The sequence below is a fragment of the Acanthopagrus latus genome, chromosome 22 (genome assembly GCF_904848185.1).
Source record: "Acanthopagrus latus isolate v.2019 chromosome 22, fAcaLat1.1, whole genome shotgun sequence".
In the NCBI taxonomy this organism is placed as follows: Eukaryota; Metazoa; Chordata; class Actinopteri; order Spariformes; family Sparidae; genus Acanthopagrus; species Acanthopagrus latus.
The window spans coordinates 24,264,182-24,289,182 of record NC_051060.1 but is presented as its reverse complement, the minus strand read 5'-3'; the positions used below and the strand labels follow the sequence as shown (position 1 = coordinate 24,289,182).

Below are 25,001 nucleotides of genomic sequence, written 5' to 3'. Positions count from 1 at the left end.
TTCAGGAGACCATGCCTCCTCCCTCTCACACAGCCTTCTCTGGCCACCACCTGCCCTTTGTGGGTTTCACATACACAAGTAAATGGTAAGTGTGCTTCCACGGGTCATTTTGTGTCTTGTTTGGAATGTCTTCACACTGATTATCGTGCTCAGTGGATGTTTATTGGCAGATTAATTGATGACATGATGTGACAGGACTACTTTTCTGCTGCATTTTCCCATTTGACGTAATAAAAATTGTTGATATAATGTTTTAAATAAAGCGAGATGTAATTATCTGGCCTCATGTATACTTGGTTGATATAAATGGAAGGTTCTCCCAGACAAACCATCTTACTGAGTAACATTCTTATCAATCCATCTAAAGAAACACAGAAGTATTGAATTAGCATCCTTCCCTAATAAGGTGATGTTCATGACTCTTCACACTGACGGCTAACCGTGAGAAAGAAACAAACCCTCCACTTACTTTCTTATCTCTTTCAGGTTCAGTGATAATGGTCTTTTCCTCTCTTTCTTCCTTGTTCTTTCTGTTCTCTCCCCCCCAAAATCTCTCTCTCCTCATCTTCCTTTTTGTCGCTGTCATTCTTTCTCCACGCTCCCTCTCCCCTGTTCTTCCATGACTCAACATCCTCTCATCTTTCATCTCTATCTCTCTCGTCTCCTTCTCTTTCCTGTTTCCCCTTCCCTGCTGTGCCTCTGTCATTTCCTGCGGGCCTCTTTCTCTCCCTTAACCAAACACTTCCATAATGAATGTTCTTTCACGTCCCCGATTTTTCACCTATATAAATGTTTTCTTCCCTTATCATTTACTTTCCTTGCTCATTCTTCCATTGATTGTCACTGTTCTCATGCCTTACATACTTTCATCTTCACTACCTGATTCTCCCCCCCGTTGTCCTACCCTGCAGTACACTATCTGACCGGGGTTGCCTGCGACAGCTGGCAGCCGTGCCGGGAAAGGCAGGCCAGGACCAGGTGGACCTGGACGTCCAGCGCGGCCTGGAGGACAGCCTGGCTACAGAGGCCTACGAGAGGAGGATCCGCCGCCTGGAGCAGGAGAAACTTGAGCTGAGCCGCAAACTGCAAGGTGAGGCTGACCAAAGAGTCCGCCTGGGTGTGTGTGCAGGTGTGAATCACGAACATGCACACTAAAACACTACAATTTAAGGATGAGAGTGAATGTAGACATTAGTGAAGCTACTGTATACACCCACCGCAGGTACTTTACATTCAGGGGTGACAAAATGCAGAAGACAGTTTTTTTCTAGATGAATTATCATATCGAGGATCTACTTTTTATTAAGTGTTTTGTCCTCACATCTGACTTGGATTCTAAAAACAAGCGTAACAAAGCACATGACTGATGCCTCTTGACGTGTTGCAGAGTCGACTCAGACGGTGCAGGCCCTGCAGCACCAGACAGGTGAAGGCCCTCTCAGTGCAAACAAGGAGGTGGAGATCAGGAGTCTGAAGAGCGAGATCGACATCCTTAAGAAGCAGATCGCTGGTCAGAATTTATTTTTGTTCATCTTTAGTGAAGCTCTGTGGTACTCAGAGCAAAAATCTAATCTTTTCCAACAAACATCAAACCAAAGGGTTGATTGTTCACTGACTCCTCAGCAACATTAAAATTTTACGATCGGGAAAACTCTGAACAGAATTTGGAGTAAACCTTTGGAACAAACTAATGCAGCCACAGCTTCACATTCTATTAAACCTCTAACCCTTAATGTAAATGTGTGTATGTGTGTGTGCAGACTCAGGCCAGCTAGAGAAGCAGCTGGAGGACGTGTCGTCGGCCCGCAGGGACCTGGAGGATTCATCTAAACACATCAGGACTCTGGAGAAACAGATGAAGACCATTTCACAGGAGAGGGATGACCTGCACAAGGTAGAACCAGTATTGTGTCGGGATCCTGTGTGTGTTTGCACGTCTCTGTATTGAATTTTCTGTATATCAGTGAAGATACTGTCTCCCCAGAGTTGGCTGTAAACATGACATTCAGTTAGGAAAACTTTTAAACTTGTCATGACTTGAGGATAAACAGTGCTTCAGAAATGACTTCAGTATTATTTTTGACCTTGATAGAGACACTTTCATTTGTCATTGCTGATGGTGAGACCTGTGTTGCAGCAAACGGTGACATCACTGTTCGAATAAGAAAGGAGACCTGGCACACCACGCTGCAACCAGATTACCCATCTCAACTCAGAAGACAAATAAACCAGTTTCTTGTATTGAGATGGCTTTTCCTTTGAGTCATCCTTAGAATCTTAATATTTTTCTTCACTCTCCGTTTTGTGCCCAGGATGTTCTGGAGGCCACTGAGAAGCTGAAGTCTCAGTCGAAGGAGCTGAAGGAAGCTCACAGCCAGAGAAAGCTGGCCATGCAGGAGTTTTCTGAGCTGAATGAAAGACTCACAGACCTCAGGTAGGATCACTGCACCAGACCATCTCAAAACCTGCACCTCCCAGTTTATTCAACATTACATTTTTAATGCTACGTTTTGTTGGTGGTTGGTATTAAGCTACGGGTCCTTTTGATTTGCCCCCTTGTGTTTTTTACTCACCTGTAACATTTACAACCTGTTGTGACTGTAATGTTACACCCAGGTCGGTGAAGCAGCGTCTGGCTCGTCAGTTGCGAGACAAGGAGGAAGAGATTGAGAGCCAAACTCAGAGGGTTGAGGCTCTCCGCCTTGAGGTGCGAAAGGCAGAGAGGTCCAAGAAGGAGGTAGAGTAGTTTCCCTGTGGTTGCTAGATCACCCTGTTCTGTCTCCACCCACCGGTTGGTGCACAATTCAAACCTCTACTGTGGTCTTTGTATTGTGTTCTGTCACCTCTCTATAAATATTCATGGAGCGCCATGAATATTTATACGGTAGATTAGAAAGAGTGTTGCTGTGACAATATTTCAGTGTATAATGTGTTTCTACACACTTGCAAGAAACTTACATGTGTTATTTGTTTCCATCAATTAAGATTATAGCATGTGATCCTTTCTAGAGGTGTAAACACAACACATTGCACTGGAATAAGGCCACAATATCTTTATATTACTGTTTTAAATATTTGAATGACAGGTCTATTTTTGCAGCTGTTATGATTAGCATGGTCATTGTTTGGAGTATGTTTTTTTATGTATATATGATTTATTACATGTATAAAAAAGATGGGTTGAAATGGCTTCTTGCATCTAATCACTGAGGTTTATTTGTGCAACCATCATCAGATGGAGGCGCAGGCGGAGGAGCAGGCAGCAGAGGCTCAGAAAGAGAGGAAGCTGAGAGAGCGTAACGAGCAGTACAGCCGACAGCTGGAGGAGGAGCTGGAGGGGCTTAAGGTAACTGAACATGAACCTGTCCATCGACGAGTCTCTGCCCATCCTGAAAAGTTTGAAAGAGTTCTAGATCAGACCAAATCTTAACTTACCTTCATCTCTGCCGTGGAAACTCACACAACCCTACTTTGCTCCATGACCCAATTGAAGCAGGCGGGCTCCTCCGCTGGCCCGGCCTCAGCGGACCAGACCCAGGAGGTGGGACGCCTACGAGGAGACCTGGAGAAGAAGACGGTCCTGTACGAAGAGGAGTTGGCACGAAGGGAGGCGCAACACACCAACGAGCTGAAGGCCCTGCGCAAGGAGCTGCGGGATGCTGAGAGCCAACACCTCGCTCTGCAGAAGGAGATCCTGATGCTCAAAGACAAGCTGGAGAAGACTCGACGTGAGAGGTAGGTTATCCATTTCTCTCTGCTCAATAAATGATTAAAGAAATCAAGACAAATGTTTCTTTTTTCACTCATTTGCTGCTAATGTAGTTGAGTTAGTGTTATGCAGCACTGTGTCTAACCAATGTCCTGGTAGTCATGATACTATCTCTGTTTTCTTCATTGTCTTTCCAGTGGTGATTGCTTGAGGTACTAAGAGTTCAATTAAAAGTAGCTCGACCGTCTGGTATGAATGTGTAGAAACTGTGAAGTGCTGTTTCTTTTGAATAGTTCATCTAACTGTTATTAGTTTGCAGCGTTACTAGAATTTTAATAGTTCTGTTGCCCCTAACCCAACCAGAGATGAGCTCCTTCCAGGGGGGTCTCAAGTACTTTCATACCTCATTCCAAAGATGATATTCAACATTTCAGAGAGCTCAGAATATTTCTGTTTTGAGGGCTTGATTGACAGCGGTTGCTGTTTACCTCACCTGGTTGAAAACAAAAAAGAAGTGTGGCTAACAATTCTATTGAGATTATGACTAGTTACTTCCCTCACTTATGTTTGCTTAATTCAGGCTTTTAGTCTGAATTGAACCAACATGGAAAAATACAAAACTGAACTTGACCTGATTTTAGTGCACTATGATGTTGAATAGAAATGGACGGATGAGGGTGAAAATGGTTGATTTAGAAAAAAAACTTTTCTGTTCAAATGTGCCAACTCGGATATTAATACCAAAAAAGAAAGAAGGAACTTATTTTTCTTCTGCGGGCCCCCTGGTAGGTACTCAGGGGCACCTGATCCCACTTTGAGAACCGCTGGTTTAATCGAATTTTAATAAAATCTTGTTTTTGAGGAGAAAGCTTTAGAGCTTTGTTTTTGTACCCTGTAGTCTAACCTTCCTGCCTGGCATTACTCACATGTTCTTCTCACTCCTTTCTTATTCATTTTTTAAACACAGCGCTGTATCAGATTCTAACTGCATTAATGTGTTTGGGCTGAATAAATCATACCTGGTTTTGGTACCAAGTGTTTGATTCAGGTTTTGTGTGTGGAAAAAGATAGGAGGACGGTGGTGGACTGTGAGACTGGTGAACATTTGATGGCAGACTGTTCAAAGACACAGTGTTCAGGAGGCTGGAAGGCAGAAAACTGTTCCACAAAACCAAAACCTCTGAAAAAAGTCCCCTTTTTTGAGAGATTGATTTAGCATTCATGTTGAAATGACGACGTCAGGATTGGTTTTGCAGCTGTGAATTTTGGTTAGGGAATAAATGTAAGTTTATACAATGTCACAAGTTTAATAATCTGTGTGTGTGTGCGCGCATTTTTGTTTTTCCAGCCAAAGTGAGCGGGAAGAGTTTGAGGCCGAGTACAAGGAGAAGTATGAGAGGGAGAGAGTCCTGCTCACCGAGGAGAATAAGAAGCTGTCCAGCGAACTGGATAAGGTAAAATATTTGTTCACATACACTCAGAACAAAACAAAAATCACTCTGAAAACACAGCAACAAGCTTTTCTCTCTTGCTGTCTTAGCTCTTTAGTGGTCTGTTTATCTCTCCACAACACATACACAGAAAAGCCACAATTCCCTAACCCCAGGTAACCCCTCTCGACCGGCCCGAACTCTGTCATCACATTCCTCACTCCACCCCCTCTCTCAGCGCTGCGCCAAAGAAATCACTGTTCAATATCCGCCATAAAAACACCCTGTAGCCTCCTCCGCAGTCCGATGGAATGACTCTCTGGATTACACTCTATTGACTTTGGAAATAGCTCTTGGAAGTTCAAAAAGACTCCCAATTTAAACAATGTCTCAGAAGTGGGAGGCAAACTGACATATGGAATGAAATGTCCGAGTGTTGTTTTTAAAGTCTGCAACTGATAAAAGTAGAACACATCTGAATGAAATGGAGAGAATATGGATGTGGGTGCCACTGGAACCATAGCACACGTCACTGCAGTTGTTAAATGTATTATTCTGTTATTTCACATCCTGAAAGATTATGTTTTTAAAGCTTAAGCACTCAGGATGGATTAGATCTGTCTGTCTGTACTTGAATGCATTTGTGAGTGTGTGAAAATATTATTGTTCGACTGGTCTCATATTTCAAAGGAGGAGAAAAATCAAGCTGCTCCATCTTCAAGTATTATGTCTTTCTGTGTGTGTGTGTTTAAGGAAAGTTTGATTTTCTCAGTTGTCAAGCTCCATTGCTCTCTATTGTGACAGAGGATTAGTGCAGTTGTTCAGCCAGACACGAGAAAACGTCTCATTTGGTGACTTGAATTGTTTTACTGAGTGTTCACAAATGAGCAGGAGCTTCAGACTGCAGCCTCTTGCATCTCTCTTATTCTTCACTCAATCATTTTTTCCACACGGCTTGTTCGTACTTCGCGTTCAGATTCACCGAACCCTCCTAATTCAACAACCTTGCTATAAGTCGTTCATATTATCTTAAAAATGGCAGCCGTTCAAGAGAGATTTGTCTTCGTGAGCTGTGATCATAAGCAGAATTGACGCCCCCCCAAAAATTATCCACTTAATTGGAGCCATTTTTCCTGCATAAAAATGTCACCCGGGAGTATAAAAGAATAATTTACCAACGTGTAGCTTTAAATCCTGCAGCAGAAAAGAAACAGCAGTGTCAGTTAAAAAAAAATAAAAATTGAAACGTTGCTACACTTGTCAGTGCTGAATGTTTTAAGATTAAGTTTGATGCCAAAAAACATTTTAGTAAAGTAAAGCAGCACATGACTACAATAGGAGGCGACAGTCACAGAGAAATAAAAAGGATAATAAACTCCATCACAGGTGACGTCGCACTGTCAGGTGTTGTTAGGAGGCTAAACACGTAAAAAAACATGCAATCTAAAATTACATGAACAACTAAAACAAGAACAATGACAAACATACATTGATTGCTGTGGGTACATAAAGGAATTATGTAAATGTTTCACAGTTGCACTATTTAGATATGATGATAATGAATTAAAGAGTCTGGAAATCTTTGATCAATGTGCTTGAAAAGTGCTTGAATGTTTCTCTTAAGAACCTGAATGAACCTTGGAAACAAGTCAATGTGTGCTTGAAAACAGTTAAGAGACTCTTGGCTCAGTCTCTTGTGTAAGAGATGTTTCAATTGTCAGCAGATATGACTCAAATCCTCCTTGATCCATATAATTTAAATCCCTATTGTACAGCGTGTTTGTGGTGAGGTGTGGCTGCTGTGTTCCAGACTGCTGTCACACCTACATGTTGCCGTAAACTGAGCAGTTTCATCATCAGGTGGATGTGTTAAGAGTCACAGTACACACCAAAAAAAACCAAAACCAACAAATATATTCCGTCCCATGATTTTGACTCCACCACTTTGACCTCGAATGTCTTCACACATACTCCAAACATCATTTGTTGGCGACCAGCTCCAGGATTGGAAAGCTATTGCAAAACAATCTTAAATTACTGTCTTTGCTCGCACATTACATCACAGCCTTGACAGTTTCAAGACACCAAAAATGTGCCCACAAAGTGAGGTATTTAAACAAACAGTAGGGCAGCCTGAGACTTGTAATGATGTCACCATGGTTACGTCTTTACACACACCTCTTACATTAAGGGATTCAGGAAGACTTTTTAAATTAATCACCCTCCTCGTCTGTGTGTGTGTGTGTGTCCACACACCTCCGTAGAAGCGCTGTAGTTGAGCATCTGGGAGTTGAATCATAAAATCTGTCATAACCTCCAACAACACGATGATTCATTTCACATATTGAGCCAGTCGTCACGTTCAAGGCTGAACACCTTTTGCTTTGAGCTGCGCAGCAACTGTTAGACTCATTACACAGTAGCACAGCTTTTCTAATGTAATGTCATGTTGTCAGTATATACAGCATATATGAATCTATTTGCCAGGTGTTTTATGACGGCTTCACGACGCGATGAAGTTTAATATGATCTCTTTTCTTTTCCTGTGCGTGTGTGTATGTGTGTGTGTTCGGATCCCCTCAGCTGACCACCATGTTTGAGAGGGTGAGCAGCTCCAACAGGCAGCTGGAGGAGGAGATGAGGGAGCTGGCTGACAAAAAGGAGAGTGTAGCTCACTGGGAGGCCCAGATCACAGAAATCATCCAATGGTAAGAGAGAGAGACACACACACGCACACACACACACACACACACACACACACACACACACACACACACACATAAGCACACAGTAGCTTTCTCAAATGTCCTCAAAACGTGCTGAGGCATATACTTATATACTTTTCCATTGATGCTGTAGCATCATAAAGTGAACGAGGGCTATATTCAGGCTCATAGAATGCACACACACACACACACACACACACACAGACTCAGACTCAGACTCACTCTCTCCCATGTTGTGTAGTAGTGTATTGGGTTTCTCAACACAGTATAACTGCAGCGTTTCTCACATGCCTCTGAAGATCTCGGAGCTACTTGACCCTCCCTTCCTCTCAGATCACTTCCCATTGCAGCTGACACCTCGCCAGCTGCTCGGCTTCCCTCCGTTGGACGAGACCGCAGTCCTCACATAGCACACATACCACACAGACACACACATACACACAGGCGATTGATCCATTCAGACGGTGCAACACACACACACCAACATACATACTCACATTCCAAACATGCACATACAAATATTGAGCTTGGGATGCATTTTTAAAGAATGTGGTGACTGATGTTGCCCCCTGGTGGAGATGTTGTGCTGCTGCATGAGGTTCTCAGAGCTTCCTGCAGTCTGAACATGAGTTACCTGTCTGTTAGTGTGTGTGAACCTGATGATAAACCAGGTGTCAGGTTCTCTTCATGGCAGTGTTTACATGATGTGTGTGTTTGTTCATAGAAAGTTTGACATGTACTTGTAAATTTACAGCAGTTGTGGTGTGAATGCGTCTGATTCTGCTAAATGTTCAAGGCCTTTATGGAATGTGACTCTTTCTAATGTCTTTAAATGTAGCGTAATGCAAAATACATGTTGCTGCAGGGTGAGCGATGAGAAGGATGCTCGGGGATACCTGCAGGCTCTGGCCACTAAGATGACAGAAGAGCTGGAGGGACTGAGAAACACCAGTCTGGGAGCCAGAGCCACAGTAAAATACACACAAATAACACACACTGTTCCCAAAAACTGTGATGCTGTTGAGTCAAATGAAACTCTGCTGTATTACTGAGATGTGCTCTGCGATTGTGAACTGTTTTATTTGTAGATAAATCTGCTGTACATTTGAGTTATTTCTCTCAGTTGATAAGATGAATATTAAGAAGAATAAATTGTAGTTTTACATTTCTGTTGTAGCATTAGCATTATAGCAGCATGCATCACAGCATTTGAACTCTGTCTGTCAGTGTTTGTCATTAAGGTTCTGACTCTCTGTTTCAGGACATGCCGTGGAAGATGCGGCGCTTTGCCAAGCTGGACATGTCGGCCCGTCTGGAGCTGCAGTCGGCCCTGGACGCTGAGATCAGAGCCAAGCAGAGCATCCAGGACGAACTGAACAAGGTCAAAGCCAACAACATCTCCACAGAATGGTGAGGATGCTTCACAGCAGGAGTTAAGAGTTGGTTTTTTGTACTGACTATCACTGTATCTGATGCACTGTTGTCTCTGATCCACCAGTAAACTGCAGGATGTGGAAAGTAAAAACCAGGAGCTCCTCGCTGAAATCGACAGGCTGAAGAAAGAGACAGAAGAACTGCGGCTACGGAGGGGTACGTCTGAAAATCTGTCAGATGACAGAAGTTGCTCTTAACAATGTTCTTACAACATTTATAATCCACTGTTGCTCCTACAGTGCTTATTGCAGCTTGATGCAAAAGAGCACACTTGTCTTTGAAAACTTCCTGTGCAAGTTTTTCTTTCTATCAAAAACACTCAAATTAGAATCGGTTAATTAAATGTTCTGTCTTTGTTAATGCGTGCGTGTTGATGGTTGACCGGTCACTGCTGACTGTGAAAGCACTCGTGAGAGATAATCACTATGAAAGAGGGATAAATACAACCAGGGAACCAAATTAGAAGGTTTTGCGTCAACGGTCATATTTGGGAAATAAAATCATGTGCTGTGTACATGAACACGTATTGTTTCTGAGGTCATATGAAACACCTCCCACTGCTTAGAATCAGTCCTGTGACTCATTTTGTTTAAGTCACCCTTTGATGGTTTAATATCACGTACTTAACCACAGTTGTGCTATTTGTTCTGTGTCCGTAGGTGTCAAGCACCAGGATTCCCAGAATTCCTTCTTGGCTTTCCTCAACGCTCCCACCTCAGCACTCGACCAGTTCGATGTAAGTATGCAAGAAAAAAAAAAGAATCCTTGGTGATCCGTGTTGAATCCAAGATCTGAGTTTGTATGATCATGATCAACCTGGAAATCATAAGTCTGCAGCTCATTGAGTTATTTTCTGTTTTTCTCGTCATGCTTTTTAACATTTACTTTTTTTTTTCTTTACATGAATATTTATTTTTGTTTTATCTCTTTGGTTGTTTCCTTGCTTCATTCTCTGGTACATCAGGACTCTTATTCCTCATCCTCATCTTCTTTAATTGAGTTTTGGGAAGACGTAAGTTCCTCTTGGTTAGGCGGAGGTCTGTGTGTACGTGACAGTAGCTGTGTGCTGTAGGACTCTGAGCATTTTCCCGACTGAGACCGACGGTGTAGATCTGTGTATACATATTGCATCTATGCATTCGTGCCTGTGCATCAGTGTAACTGTGAAGAAGAGCAGAACCACTGCGTAATATCAGTTCTGTCCTTTAACAAGGTCTAAATCTTATTTTTATTAAAACAAATGTAAAGGTAAATGGAATGAGATGGATTAATTTCATCTGCTTGTAAAGATTAATACATTTTGCAGTGTGCTGCCCTTTTACTCAGTTGCTTGCTGTTCCTTGTAGGCTGGTGGACTATTTGACTGGCTCTGCCAGAGTTTTCTAGTGTTAGAACTATGATTGATCAGAACAATAAGTACTTACTACATTTTTTTTAATGAAACCTTCACATACCCTTTTGTCTTCTGGTTAACAGGGGGGGTTATTGTTGTCACTGTGCTCCATACTGACTTCCCCAGCTGCTCCTTTCCCATCATCATGTGTTTTCTTTCCATTTGCACTCATCCATCCTCTTCAGCCTTCGTCCACAGTTCAACTCTGGTGGACAAAGAATAGTCTAACGCAGTGATTCCCAACCAGGGCTACTTGTGAAACCAAAGTTCAGATTATTTACTAAACTTAACTAAACTGGCTCAGTTAGAATATAGAAACTGTGATTCAATTAAGGAAATAAAACAACTATGCTTCCCATCAACTAGAGTCAGTTTGTAATCGAGAGTGCATGAAAAGTAGCTGGTAAGCAAGTTGAAACAGTGAGTTATTAGCAAAAGACAACAGTTGAAATAGTTAGCTGAAGGTAATATGAACAGAAATCAAATGATTAGCCGAAAGAGGATAAGTATGATTTAATATGACCATTAAAAAGCTGGATTGTGGTCATATATTAAAGACATATTGAACAATATCCACGTTCATGTAATGAATGTTAAATCACACATATAAGAACATCTCATCTGATGTTTGCTGTGCAGCACTAACGGTTGGGAAGCGCTGGTTTGATGTGATACAGGCTCATATTACCATGTCCATGTTTCTCCCTCAGTCTGTTGTAACATTGTGTTTTCAGCTCTGTTAGACTGCCTCTCTGATATTTACTCGTCTCTATGTCTCTGCCACTCTCTGCCTCTCCTGCCACTGAAGCGCTCGCCATCCGTTGGCCCGGCTAGCAAAGGCAGACGTGTAAGCACCATCACTTGCGCTCTGTGATCTCAATGAGTCTCTGAATATGCTGTGTTGTCCTCGTCATTGTTGATTGTTGTTTAATTTGTGTGTGTGTGTGTGTGCGCATTTCTTGTGTGTGTTTACTGTGGCTGTCTGGTTGCATGGCAGAGGTCCTGAAACATCTTTTATTGAAGGCACTGATGTGTTGGATCATATTTGACATCATGGGGGTGTTGCTTTGTGTACTGCCTGTGCTCACTGGTGTCTGTGTATTTTTTTAAACTTTATTTTATATTCTTCAGTGTAGTCTTGTGAATGGCCATGCATGGTGTATGGGGTATGCTTGTTGTGGTTCAAATTAGCATGGGCATTGGGCTGTGATGTGTTCCCATGTGTTTAACTGAGTGCTGGGGTCACTGAGGTTGTGGTCTTTTCTCTGTAGCTTTCAGAGTCCAGTGAATACGACCACACTCCCTGTTTGTTCTGTTTTCCATCTGTTTATGGCACCAGCTCTTTTCTCTCAGCATGGAAACTGCATTTTGTTCTCTGGTTTGTTTAGTTTAACATCTGTTTTTCTTTGTCTTCCTCCTCTCATCTTCCTCTGTCCATCTGCCTTATCACCACGTTGTTCCTCTCCACTTTCCCCATCGGATCATTTCCACCTTCTTCTTCTTCTTCTTCTTCCTCCACTTCTTCTTTTCTCACTTATCTTTTCTTACTTGTCCCTGTATCCCTCTCCCACTCCTCCATCTTGCTTTTCTCTCGTCAGGTTGACTCGATTGATAACTTCACCCCCTCCAACACTCCATCCCGGGAGGACGACCCCAAGTCCCACCTCAAGTCCCGCTCGCGTTCACCCTCCATGGCCAGTGATATGGAGCCCATAGAGGTATGTAGAGATTTTGCAGGCCTGGTTGGATACAGCTGCAGAATCTGGAGAGCAGTTGGATGTAATTTCACATCCTGTTGTCACCAGTAACAAATCCTGATCAGGAGGCTCGCTCTTAACATGACACCTGCATGGCTGGCAAGTGAAGGAACAGGACAAGAATGGGTCCTAATGTTCCTCACACCAATTCAATTGACATTTTCTTACTCGGAGCAATTCACAATACTGGACTGTCAAACAGGTCAGTCTTTGTGAAATGCAAGTAACTCAATTACAGAGGAATGCAAAGAAGAAGGAGATCATTGAGGCCAGCAGTAGATTCCAATCTAAATTGAACTTGGTGTGTCGTCAGCCTGTTGTTGAATGTGATGATGCAAGTAAATACCAACGTCTTAACGAGGAAGCACATGTGACGTATCCCACTGATCGATGTTTGTGTGTGCTCTGTCTTGCAGCTCATAGATCATCCTCCCCGTACAGTCCAGACCCCCACCATGCGCTCAGGAGGGTACGGCAGCATCGGACGCTCCTCACCGAAGGTTGGATCTCAAAAGATCAGATCATGTAATAACCACTGATGAACTCTCGCTCACTCATTCATGCTTATTTGTTTATTCTCTGCAGTCCAAAGCACATCAGTTTGTGGTGAAGACATTCAACACGCCCACTAAATGTAACCGGTGCACTTCCCTCATGGTGGGGCTCATACGTCAAGGTTGTACCTGTGAAGGTAAGAGACAAAACCTGCATAATGTTTTACCTTAATGGCTTCAGTTTGTCTCATGTTGGAGCTGAACACATTTTCACAGAACTTGGAGATTTAAACTACAAAGCAAATGTTCCTCAGTCAATCTGATCTGATACATGATCAGTCAAACCTCTTGTTTCTCCGTCTCCTTGTCCAGTGTGTAACTTCTCCTGCCATGTGACCTGTGCGGACAAAGCTCCGGCTGTGTGTCCTGTACCCCCCGACCAGACCAAGGGCCCGCTGGGTATCGACCCTCAGAGGGGGATCGGAACCGTGTATGAAGGGACAGTAAGGGTGAGTAAGACTGACAAAGGCCTTGTTGTCTTTAGTGAAACTGATGTTCAGTTGAAAACACTGCAGCTGTTTGGACACCTTAAGATAAGCCAGCGTTTCTCAGTTGTTGACTTCCTTTCAAACCCAAATAGACTTTAGCTTTCACAAGGTAAACATGGCATGTAGCTTTTGGGGGAAACTTGCATTTAAGAGAACATTTATTTTTCTGCAGGTTTGTGTAGTTCTGAGTTTGGTCCAAGTCTTTGTTTTCTATCACTGAACGGTGTCTTTGTGTCTGCTGTAGGTGCCCAAACCGACAGGGGTGAAGAAGGGTTGGCAGAGGGCGATGGCTGTGGTGTGCGACTTCAAACTGTTCCTCTACGAGCTGGGAGAAGGAAAAGCCACACAGCCAAGTGTAGTAGTCAGCCAAGTTATAGATATGAGGTAAGAGAAGCAGAGACTCTTCTTAGTGACTATAAACACTATAACCCGCCTTCATCTGGCTCCAGTGAGTGTTGTCGCAGGTATTCACCAGCTTCAGCTCTTCATTGTACTGCACAAACAATACACCAAATAAACATGTTGTCAATACTACTGTAAGTGAGTTAGTCCTGCTGGGACTGCAACAGTTGATTATTTTTGTTATCGATATGATCCTGGTCACTCACAGGCCCAAAAAAATGTCTACATAACCTTTTCTCAGTGGCCACCGTCAGTCTAAATGTTAAGATATTGAATTCACTGTGAGATATGATGAAAAGAAAATCGTCTCAGAACTAGAGAATGTTTTTCATCTTTACTTTTTTTTACAACTACAAAATAGTCACGGATGAATTTTCTGTTGGGCAACTCATGAAATGAATGATGGATCCATGCAGCTGTAGCTCCTTCATGTCTAACCTTTGTCCTCTCTTTGTCCTGTAGGGATGAAGAGTTTTCAGTCAGTTCTGTCCTGGCCTCTGATGTCATCCACGCCAGCCGTAAAGACATCCCCTGTATATTCAGAGTAAGTCCTCCTGATTGTGTTTGCCTGAAGGTTTCAAAACTATCTGAATACTGCTCACCAGCTCATGTGACCTCTCACCTGTCCCTCCCTCTCCTCAGGTGACGGCGTCCCAGCTTTCCCCCTCCAGCAGCCACAAGCCCTCCATCCTGATCCTGGCCGACAGCGATCAGGAGAGGAACAAATGGGTGGGCCTCCTCAACGAGCTCCACCGCATCCTCAAGAAGAACAAGCTCAAGGAGCGCTTCGTCTATGTCCCCAAAGAGGCCTACGACAGCACCCTGCCGCTCATCAAGACCACACAATCTGCTGCTATCATAGGTGGGCTGTCAGCACTCGCTGAGCCGCTGAACAAGCTACACGTGTTGTCATAGGGATCATTAGGTCCCTATTTATCTCGTTAGATGAAGATATTTTCACAGACTGACAATTAGATGAGAGAAACTGCCTGAGACTGGCAGTTTGATTTTCACCACGCTATGAAAATAGAAACTAGCAGACTGGATTTTCTGCCCTGTCCTGTCCTCTTACTGGCTCTGAAGTGGTCATCTCACTTTATTCTCGCTGTCCTCAGATCATGAGCGTGTCGCCCTGGGCAACGAGGAAGGCCTTTTTGTCATCCACGTCACCAAAGATGGTAAGATCCACTCTTTAAGATCTGTTCTGTGTTATCTGTTCTGTGTCACCTATTTTATTTTCCACTGAGCAGCTTTAAACATGCTGGCATTAATGAATTAGGGGGATTGATGACCTGATTTTTTTTTTTTCATTTGTTTCACCCACCCTCGTCTTTAGAAATTATCCGGGTGGGGGACAACAAGAAGGTGCACCACATCGACCTGATTCTCCAGGAGCAGCTGCTGGCCGTCATCTCCGGCAGGAACCGCCACGTGCGTCTCTTCCCCACACAGGCCCTGGACGGCCGCGAGACCGAGTCCTACAAGCTGGCAGAGACAAAAGGCTGTCAGACTATCGTGTCTGGACCCGTCCGCAACGGCTCGCTCACCTGCCTCTGTGTGGCCATGAAGAGACAGATCATATGCTACGAGGTGAGGAGACACTCGACTAAAGCTGTTCATTGACACATACATCTGTAGTAAGATGTTATTTTTGTTTTGTTGTTTGCTGCTGTAAAAAAACACTTTCCAACCGTCCCAATGCTCTGCAGGTGAATAAGAGTAAAGGACGTCATCGTCGGCTGCGAGAGCTGCAGGCTCCAGGACAAGTTCAGTGGATGGGTCTGCTCAGCGAGCGTCTTTACGTAGGATATCAGTCTGGCTTCACCCGCTACAGGTAATCCACATGCCAACTGATCAGAACTCAGTGGAGATGTTTCTCTAATGGTTAACACAATTGTTTCATGTCTTTCTTTGCTGAAATCACTGTAAAACATGTCAAATATGTCAAGTGAATATTCATCTTAATATGTTAAATCTGACTCTGTGTTTCCGATGACCTCCACAGTGTCCATGGTGACGTGTCCCCTGTCAGCCTGCTCCACCCTGAGGACCACACCCTGGCCTTCATCCCCCAGCAGGGCCTGGAGGCCCTCTGTGCCGTAGAGATTTCCAGCAAGGAGCTGCTGCTGTGCTTTAGCGCCATAGGAGTTTATGTGGACTCTCAGGGCCGCAGGTCCCGTCAGCAGGAGCTGATGTGGCCAGCTGTGCCCATCGCTGCCTGTGAGTGCATGAATGACTGTGATGATCACTGTAAGGGTGTATGGATACTCATTCTATGTAACTAGCCACAAGATGATATAACAACTGGACACATTGTAGTATTTGATCCATAAAATAGAGAAGGTGCTACAGTGGGATGTATGTGACACACATACAGTAAACTGGAATATAATTGTAAAAATGTTTATATCACGATAAAGCAGAAACCATAAAAACAGAAGTATGACAATAAAGGGCCCTTAAGTGTAGTGAAGACAGGCCAGTAATGACGTCTCCCTGTCCAGGCTACAACGCCCCCTACCTGTCGGTGTACAGCGAGAACGCTGTCGATGTGTTTGACGTCAACACCATGGAGTGGATTCAGACCATCCCGCTCAAGAAGGTCAGTGCATCGACTGCAGCCTGTTGTGAATATGACACGACTGAAGCGTCAGCAGGCTTCTGGCTCCACCTGCTGGATGATATGAATGACTCACCACAGTAACCTGACGTCTCTGCCACATTAACAGATGAATACAACCCTTTCTCAAAAGTTACTCAAGTATATTTCTATGATGATTATCAATCAGTAGCTGGAAATGGACGGCTGGATGATTCCTCTGCTCCCTCTGCAGGTACGACCTCTGAATGTTGACGGCTCTCTGAACCTGCTGGGACTGGAAACAGTCCGGCTTATCTACTTTAGAAACAAGATGGCCGGTAAGAATTCACAAGTGTGTCATGTGAAGCATCACATGACTGAAAACTACAAAAATGTTGATGATGCAGCAGTAAAGTCTAAGATGAATTCCATTGTTGTCCAACATGTGTTATGTGTTTATATTCTGCTGTGGCACTTGGCAGTTGTCATTTGCAGGATTTAACTCTTTAACTCGTGTGTTTCATAACCTTCCTCTGTCCTTTAAACAAATATGTTTTGTAGAACAAAGCAACTTGAGTAACAGTTGGAAGTTTGTTCCATTCTCAGCCAGCAGTGTGAATCTGCAGCACTTGGCAGTTCGTCCTGTAAACACGTCCTCTGCATCTTTTGTTGTCGTCTTCCAGAGGGTGACGAGCTGGTCGTCCCAGAGACGTCTGACAACAGCAGGAAGCAGATGGTGCGCAGCATGAACAACAAGAGGCGCTTCTCGTTCAGGGTGCCTGAGGAAGAGCGGCTTCAGCAGAGGAGGTAGTTCACCTGCAGCATGACGCAGCACAATTTATATTCACTGCAACACCAGAGCATGTTTCAGCAAATGTTAAACCACTTACAGGTTACCCTGGAGGTACAATTCATCTTTAATGGAGGAGAGGAAAAGACACATTAATGTGACTTTGAGCGCCTCGCTGCACTCAGCCTGTCTCTGTGTTTCTCTTTGTGCTTCTTGTTCATCACTCGTGTGTTTGTGTTTCCAGAGAGATGCTGCGAGACCCAGAGATGAGGAACAAGCTCATCTCCAACCCCACCAACTTCAACCACGTGGCCCACATGGGACCAGGAGACGGGATCCAGATCCTGAAGGACCTGCCCATGGTACAGATATTTATATTTCTATGTAAATATATGTATAGAGAGCGAGCCTGAGAAACACAGGAGGAAACACTTGTGAAACAGCACACGTATACTCAGGACGCAGATAAAAGCTGACAGACTGTTGAAGATGTGTTTGTAGAACCAGATCCTCATTTGTCCTTTGATGTCACCTTTGCTGGCACGTGGAATTGAGCAAAGAAAGGTTTTATTCCTCGTTATACTAACTAACCTTAAAAGCTTAAATGCTGGCGAACACAGGATAAGACTGTACTGCTGCGCTGCTTACCTGCTCGCATGCTTCTGTTACATAGCATTACATACATACATTTTTATTTACCCACAGAAGCCCTGAGAGGCATGGGAGAATTTTATTTTCTGGTGCTGCATTTTCAAATTCAAGTTCAAAATTTCAAATTTTACGAGATTTTTTTTTTTCACTTGTCAAGTCGAATAAAAAAAGATAATTACTAGAAAAATGTTTCCGATCATCAAATAAAATCTGTCGTTAGCCAGAAAAAGCATTTCATGTCAAACTGGATTCACTCGTGTTGAGCTGTGTCAAAGTGTTTGTTTCCTCACTGTGAGTCCTGTTCATGATGCAGGCAAAGTTTATCAGCCGCCGGATGTCAAACTGAGAGCTACAGAAACACTTATTTTTTTTGTTGTAAAAATATGAGTTTCAACTTGACTGGACACATTTTTCATGAAGAAAACACTTTTTTTTCTTCATGTTCGTAAAAGTGAAAACATGAAAATTAATTTTATGAGGAAAAAAAATTGAACTTAGAAAAATTAGCTTTATTTTCTGCTTGACAAAACTTTGTTCACTGGGTCTCACACAAAAAAAAAGGGAAAAAATTCTCATGAAAATTTTTCCTCACTCGACTCGACAACTGAACATTTTTTAAAATACACTTAAAAAATCGAGCACCAGAAAATAAAAATCGTACTTGCTCCTCGGGGTTTCTATATTTCCTCCCACTGCGTAAGCAAGAACGTGGGAGGGAGAGAAAAATGTCTGACGTATTCTACAGATACAGACATTAAAACTGTAACGCTGCTGTGATGGCGAGACGGCAGCACGAGTGAAGATACCAGAGACTCTACATGAAGCGCCGCTGCAGCTTTGCTTGTTAAGTGTTAGTCACGCAGCCGGTTCGCCGCTCTAACCTGTTTACATGGACGCTGAAATGAAAAGCGAGACGTAACGCCACACACTCACACTGCTCACTCACACAGTGTGTCCTCGCCCTCGTACTCCTTTATCCTCCAGAGTTCGCTCCTCCGGCTTCATGTGTTTAGAGACCATGCCTGCATGTCTGTCTGCCCAAACCTCTCTGACCAATCACACGTGAGATGTTTGAGCATGTGGTGTCTGAACCTGCACCCTCCTCACTGCTGCCCCCTGCACTGCACTCTGTGTTGTGTGCGTGTGTTTGTTCTGTTTGCGTGTTTAAACCAGAACGTCCGTGTTCAGGAGAGCCGCGCGGGCTTCAGCGGTTCAGTCAGCATCCCCTCCATCACCAAGAACCGGGCCGAGCCGGGCCGCTCCATGAGTGCCAGCAGTGGACTGGGCATACGTGAGTAACAGCAGCACATCAGTCGTCTCCGGTGTACTCTCTGCTGGCACTGTGCTCTTCTCCTCACCTCCTCCCTCCTCCCTCCCTCCAGGCTCGTCCTCTCAGAACGGCAGCGCTCTGCGCCGAGAGCTGTCAGGAGGAAGCTACGGATCCAAACGGCAGACCATGACCTCTCCCTCTGAGAGCTCCCTGTCCTCTGGTGGAGGGATGGACTGTGGCGACGCTCCACTCTCACAGTTTGACAGAGAGGTCAGTTCATGTGAACGTTCAGCTTCATGTAAACGTCTGATACAACATACTGTAGGAGAGGCTCGAGAACTCGGCTCTGTTCAACTTAACAACTAAACTTGTGGCATATTTGAGTTTCTACTAACTTGTTGGTTCAGATGAGGACCCGCCTGATTGTGGTGTAGAACATGAACCCAACAGCAGCTTTGTATGACGTCTAAATCATGATTGTTTTCTTGCCATGCGATTGTAGAAGTTAGACATGAAGTGGATCACATTGTTCCCCAAAGAACTCCTCCTCTGTCCCATTTGTCACAAGCATCCCGGCCTCATCCCATCTCTCTGACTGATTGGTTAGCTCCCTGTGATGTCAGCGCTTTGTAGTGACCTCAGTCTCCCAGCACAGACTGTTACGGCCTCCCTGTGTTACCTGTGTTAGGTTTAGCTCTGGCTACATGTTAGCTCCAATTCTGAAGGAAACACAGTGACAGCTGATGTGTTTTTTCTCCCTGTAACACTTGTTTTCTTCTGAGACTGCAGCAACGCTCCAACGTTGCTTATATATGTATTTAAAACAGCGTTGATTGTGGAATTTCATAGTTCACCAGTAGCAGTAAACAAGTTCAACTTGTACATCATTCACCCTCAAACCGCCTGCCATCCTCCCTGTGGCTCCTCATCCTCATGGCCCATAAGCCTGGACGCTGTCAGCTCCATTTTGCCCCATTCCTCGCCTCCCCTCCACCCTCACCCAGCTGCGCCTCGCCCTCCCCGCCTCCCCCCCACCCACCCCAGCAGCATGTTGTCTGTGGGCTGGGCGCTGAGTCTGAACTCTCCTCTGCAGTGGCAGGCAGTCTCACCGTCGGAGAAGACCCCCGATCTGAAAAGGGCTTTAAGGACCCTGCTTAGTAAGATGAAGGTAATGTCAACAGCTGCAACAGCTGCACCAAACACACAACTGAGAGCACCGTGTCACTGAACACCCACCCACAAAACAAACACATCAGCATGAGGTGCATTCAGACCACAGATATACAGTCACATGGTGTTAGTGGAGCCTCTGGCCTCCCTGCAGCCCCTCGCTGCTCCATCTCAGCTCCGTCACGTCAGCTGCGTCTGATGGCTGATGGCTTGTCACGTCTCTCACCGGAGCATCAGCTGCACCATCAGTCTCACCCGGCCTCGTCATTTCTTTTTGGTTGCTGATGAAACGGTGCTCGGCCATTTTGCATACACTTGTTCCCACCGCTCACAGAGCATGTCTGCTTCCTCACAGCCCCCATGTTTCTGTCAGCTCGGCCGCAGGCTGCAGTCTGGATGTTATCTGATATTCTGTGAGTCTGTATGTAATGATCACATACATCAGCTGACAAAGTGGTTGATTATAAGTTAGAACACGTCACAACAGCTGCATGGTTTGAAGTGACGCACGTCTGTGCTGTAAATGATGACTGATTAGTTAATGTGGGTGGAACGGCTGAGTGCTTTTTAAGATCAGTGCACAATGTAGCCGGGCAGTGCTGCTCCCAATACACACACCCTACTGAGGTTTATAATTATGGTCTGTTAGAGAGACTAAATGTGTGAACACTGCCCATCTACATTGAGCTGAAAGGCCGTGGTGTGTGTGTGTGACGTGAGAAACAGCAGGATGTTCCACGTTTGGATGTTGTGTGATGTTTCTCTGTTGCTACAGATCGTAGACGACTGCGCTCGTAGGTCAGAAGTGTTTCAGAGTGGAGTGAAGAGTCAGTGAACTGTAGAGAGACGTGTAATTATAAACCATCATCACTGAACCGGACAGATCATCACACATTACATCACTCTGTATCCTGTGTTTGGACCAGAACCCTGCAGGTCTCATGTTCTTTTGGGTTAAATATCATCACATAAGAGCGATGCAACACATACTGTACGTGTTGTACAGTATGATGGTTGAACCCTCCTCCTCCTCTTCCTCCTCTTCATCAGGCCTGCCTGCATGTTTGTGTTCCTTCAGCTGATCACTTCCAGTCAACTGAGCCGCTTATCTGCTGATGATGTGGAAGACGAGGAAGTGGTGGAGCGTCTGTTCTCCACCCGGCAGCACCTTACGAACGAGACTTGACTTACTACTAGAGCAGAGACAGAAGCAGCCATTTAAAATATATTGTGTCTTAATTGTGTATTTTATACCTTTGTTAGCTTCAGTCACTCAGTCTCAATATGAACCACAGATACTCTCATGTGTCCTAAACTTATGCTCACATCATCTAATGTGTTTTTTTTTCCTTGTCCCTTTATTTCACTTCATCTCCATCTCTCCCCTCCTCCTCTCTCTTTGTCCTCCTCCTCCTCCTCCTCCAGGACTCGGACTCCCCCCGTCACTCCACAGCCTCCAACAGCTCCACCTTCAGCAGCCCTCCCAGTCCGGCCTCGCCACACAAGACCAAGTCCCTGTCCCTGGAGAGCACAGACCGCATGGGCTGGGACACATGAGCCTCCGCCGGCCTCTCGCCCCGCCCACCGACCGACTGACCGACCGACCGACAGCACAGGACTCCAAACCCTCCTCTTCCACCGCAGCCTCTGCATCCTTTCTGAACACCTCCTCCCCCCTCACTGCCCAGAGAACTGCACCTCCTGACGAACATTTGTCCCGCTTTACAGCCTCAATTTGTCTCATCGTACTTCCAAGACGGGCCAGAAACACTGAGAGAGAGTGTCGTCTCTTTGAGGGAAACTCTGAGGGAGAAGCTAACAAAACCTGTGTGTGAGGGTGCAAATGTGTGTGTGTGTGTGTGTGTGTGTGTGTGAGTGTGAGAGGAGCTGTATGCGCCTGCCAGTGTGTGTGCATGCGTTTATCCAGAAAGGGCGTCGATGCAGGAATGAAAACCTCCCGTCTCTGCTCTTTCTTTCTTTCTTTTTTTGTTTTGCTATGAACAGACAGCGCTCTGTCCAGTCCCCCAGACTCAGAAAGCTCACCATGCAACAAAAAGAAGAGGATTATTATCGAGAGAAAATGATTTGTACTTGTACATAGGACCCTTTGGGTTTTAGGGGACAATATTTTAATTTATTTATCAATCTTAGACAAGGAAAAGGGAGGTTTGCTTCATGGCGGCGAGTCAGACGGGTGGAGTTAAAACCCCACCTCACCTCCCTCCGTTGCTTTCTCTTCGGGTGCTGCAAAAATTCAAAATGTAATAAATAAAAAAAAGAGAGAGAGAGGTGAGAAAGGAAAGCAATGATTTATTTTTTCTTTTGCTCATGATACTAAGTGCAGTGACTTTATAATCTTTTTTAAATTTTATTTCTGACCATGAGAAGCAGCGTTAACTAAGCCGGCTCCCACGACACCGTCACCGCTCCTCCGTGCTACTCTCTTCCTCATCGGACGCCATCCGACAGCCCCTGGACGTCCTCCGTTGTAGTGTAGACGTTTGCTGTACAACCAAACTGACCAACTCACAGGTTCCCATCACAATAATGTACATAGGTTCAAAGTAGAGAGTAATATATGATAAGGAAAATACTATAGAGAACTACACGGGAAAGAGAAAAAATCCTCCTCGACTTTTATTTTCCCTTTTGTTTGTTTCGAGTGATTTTTTTGGGGTTGTATTCACACAAAAAGCCATTTTTAACCACTCTCCAGTTTTTCTTTTTTATTTACTGATTGATTTTAGATTTGTTTGTTTTATATTGTATGTATGACACGCGTTGTTTTCTCTCCTCCCACTGTGTTTGAGTGAAGACCACTCACGTATGGATCGACACTACTGCCCGTATCGTCGAGTGAACACGTGCATTTATCACAAACCTGCTACCACACATGTATCTACGCACACTGAGGTGGTGTTTTTATGCAGCAGATTGCCTTGTCCTGCTCCACCTCTCCGACTGTTCGAGGTGAAGTGGCTCCGATCATTTATTCAGCAGTTATGGACACGTGTGTGTGTTTAACTTCACTGTGGTGTCTGGGCGGAGGGAGCAGTCGTCTCCGCTGAGCTCGATTTAACCAAAAACATGGACAAAAGAGGGAGACTGTGATATTATTTTGTCTTTCTGGAGAAGGTTTGGTTGATCTGTTGGTGACCAGTAGAGCTCTTGATTAAAAGAAAAAAACACTAAAACCAGAATGTAGACACTTGCAGGCTGAGAGAGAGTCAGCACTTGGGTTTTTCATGATGAAGCGCCGATGAGGAAACCTCAGCGTGACCTGTTGTCGTCTGTAAAATGAGCTGGGCTCCTCCAGGCTGCGTTTCTTTGGCAGGGTGGAAAAAAGGCCTCTGAAAGAGCATTTTTACAGTGTGACGGCTCCTGGCTGCAGAGCAGGGCATTCCCAGCCAAAAACCTGTTACCTCTGTTCATCTCCTTCAGTTTACAGACAGATTGAAAGGCATTTTATACGAGGATTCACTCGCAGGCCAGATTACAGCTGCGAGGGAGCAGCAGCGTCCTCGCTCACAATCCTCCAGTTTATTCTGCTTGTTTGTCAGAAAGGGAAACAAAACAAACTTTGGTGGTCATTCCTGCCGATTCCCCTGTTGAAACACAACAAAGTAGCTCTAAACAGCCCATTCCAAGTGTTAATTATTCTTTTTTTTTAGTATTCCATTTTATATGAAGAGAGAAGGAGGTGAGCGACTCTTCAGTGCGACTAAGCTGGTTTTATTCCAAACAACCACCTCTTAGAAAACATTTTAAGCTAGTGAGTCTCTTTAGTTCCTGCTGGAGTTGATCTGTAGAATGTATTAGTCGGGGGGGAGGGAGGGTTCGGGAGATTCGTCTTCGCCAGGTGTTTTATTATCGGCCGATATTGTACAGAAATAAAATGGATCCTAGATATCCCAGTTTAAGGAGAGGGGAAGAGAAACTCAGGAAATGTCAGAACCAATGAATTATTTTCATTCTAGATGAAAATGGGTGTGTTTGACGGATGGATGCGCCGGAGCGAGTGAGGGAGAGATGAATCAGTGTACAGTAGCTGCGACCCGGGTGGAGACAGCGAGGAAACGGAAGGCGGGTGGAGTGGACGAGAAGATGTAAAGAAAAACAAAACAGAGAAAAAAAAAGTGTTGAGGGGTGAAGGGTGAGAGGTGCTTCGTTGGCTGAGGTGCCACAGTGAGAAGGAAAAACCGAAAATTAAAAAAAAAACTTCAAACGCCTTTGCATTTCAGTGAGGTCTTATCTACAGTACCTTCTATATTATTTTGCTCTTTCATATCATATTACACTTTGTTTTTGTTTTCTAGGATTGCTTTGTAATAATTTGTACAGTTTTGCATGTTATAGATGTAATCATTTGTTTTTCGGTTTGTTGTTTTATTTGGACTTTGCTCCTTTTTTTTCTTTGAACGGTTTGGGCGTTTTACTGAGGATAACCCACTACAGGTGATGTAGATTCTTTTTTGCACAAAAAAAAAAATATTTAAGGTGTAAGGTCAAAACAAAATAATGTATGGAACTGGCTGCCACACTTATGTGGAGAACTCATTATATTAACCTGACTCCGATGTATTTCAATAAAGCGGAGGGCTGTTACAAATACAATCCACCTGTGTGTGTGTGTGTGTGTTTGTGGT

General features: G+C 44.3%; 1 protein-coding gene across 8 annotated transcripts in view; it reads left to right on the top strand.

The window, feature by feature from the left end:
- cdc42bpab (CDC42 binding protein kinase alpha (DMPK-like) b) overlaps positions 1 to 24,969 on the top strand; it is a 72,591-nt gene extending 47,622 nt beyond the window's left edge. For 2 of the 8 annotated variants that reach the window (XM_037085641.1, XM_037085640.1), the window contains exons 11-44: positions 6 to 85; positions 912 to 1,090; positions 1,388 to 1,510; positions 1,761 to 1,894; positions 2,313 to 2,434; positions 2,617 to 2,737; positions 3,236 to 3,346; positions 3,494 to 3,735; positions 5,058 to 5,163; positions 7,723 to 7,847; positions 8,731 to 8,836; positions 9,127 to 9,275; positions 9,364 to 9,455; positions 9,959 to 10,035; positions 11,501 to 11,539; positions 12,291 to 12,410; positions 12,866 to 12,949; positions 13,035 to 13,140; positions 13,316 to 13,452; positions 13,736 to 13,875; positions 14,356 to 14,437; positions 14,536 to 14,755; positions 15,009 to 15,071; positions 15,230 to 15,483; positions 15,603 to 15,727; positions 15,899 to 16,113; positions 16,398 to 16,495; positions 16,728 to 16,812; positions 17,158 to 17,281; positions 17,509 to 17,626; positions 19,089 to 19,206; positions 19,298 to 19,455; positions 20,279 to 20,353; positions 21,781 to 24,969. In XM_037085641.1, the coding sequence (XP_036941536.1) occupies positions 6 to 85; positions 912 to 1,090; positions 1,388 to 1,510; positions 1,761 to 1,894; positions 2,313 to 2,434; positions 2,617 to 2,737; positions 3,236 to 3,346; positions 3,494 to 3,735; positions 5,058 to 5,163; positions 7,723 to 7,847; positions 8,731 to 8,836; positions 9,127 to 9,275; positions 9,364 to 9,455; positions 9,959 to 10,035; positions 11,501 to 11,539; positions 12,291 to 12,410; positions 12,866 to 12,949; positions 13,035 to 13,140; positions 13,316 to 13,452; positions 13,736 to 13,875; positions 14,356 to 14,437; positions 14,536 to 14,755; positions 15,009 to 15,071; positions 15,230 to 15,483; positions 15,603 to 15,727; positions 15,899 to 16,113; positions 16,398 to 16,495; positions 16,728 to 16,812; positions 17,158 to 17,281; positions 17,509 to 17,626; positions 19,089 to 19,206; positions 19,298 to 19,455; positions 20,279 to 20,353; positions 21,781 to 21,912 (4,260 nt within the window). In that variant the 3' untranslated portion in view covers positions 21,913 to 24,969. Of the gene's footprint in view, positions 1 to 5; positions 86 to 911; positions 1,091 to 1,387; positions 1,511 to 1,760; positions 1,895 to 2,312; positions 2,435 to 2,616; positions 2,738 to 3,235; positions 3,347 to 3,493; positions 3,736 to 5,057; positions 5,164 to 7,722; positions 7,848 to 8,730; positions 8,837 to 9,126; positions 9,276 to 9,363; positions 9,456 to 9,958; positions 10,036 to 11,500; positions 11,540 to 12,290; positions 12,411 to 12,865; positions 12,950 to 13,034; positions 13,141 to 13,315; positions 13,453 to 13,735; positions 13,876 to 14,355; positions 14,438 to 14,535; positions 14,756 to 15,008; positions 15,072 to 15,229; positions 15,484 to 15,602; positions 15,728 to 15,898; positions 16,114 to 16,397; positions 16,496 to 16,727; positions 16,813 to 17,157; positions 17,282 to 17,508; positions 17,627 to 19,088; positions 19,207 to 19,297; positions 19,456 to 20,278; positions 20,354 to 21,130; positions 21,748 to 21,780 lie in introns of those variants that run through there. The other 6 variants (XR_005072374.1, XM_037085642.1, XM_037085643.1 and 3 more) reach the window with 6 other exon arrangements.
- Positions 24,970 to 25,001: the final 32 nt, after the last annotated feature.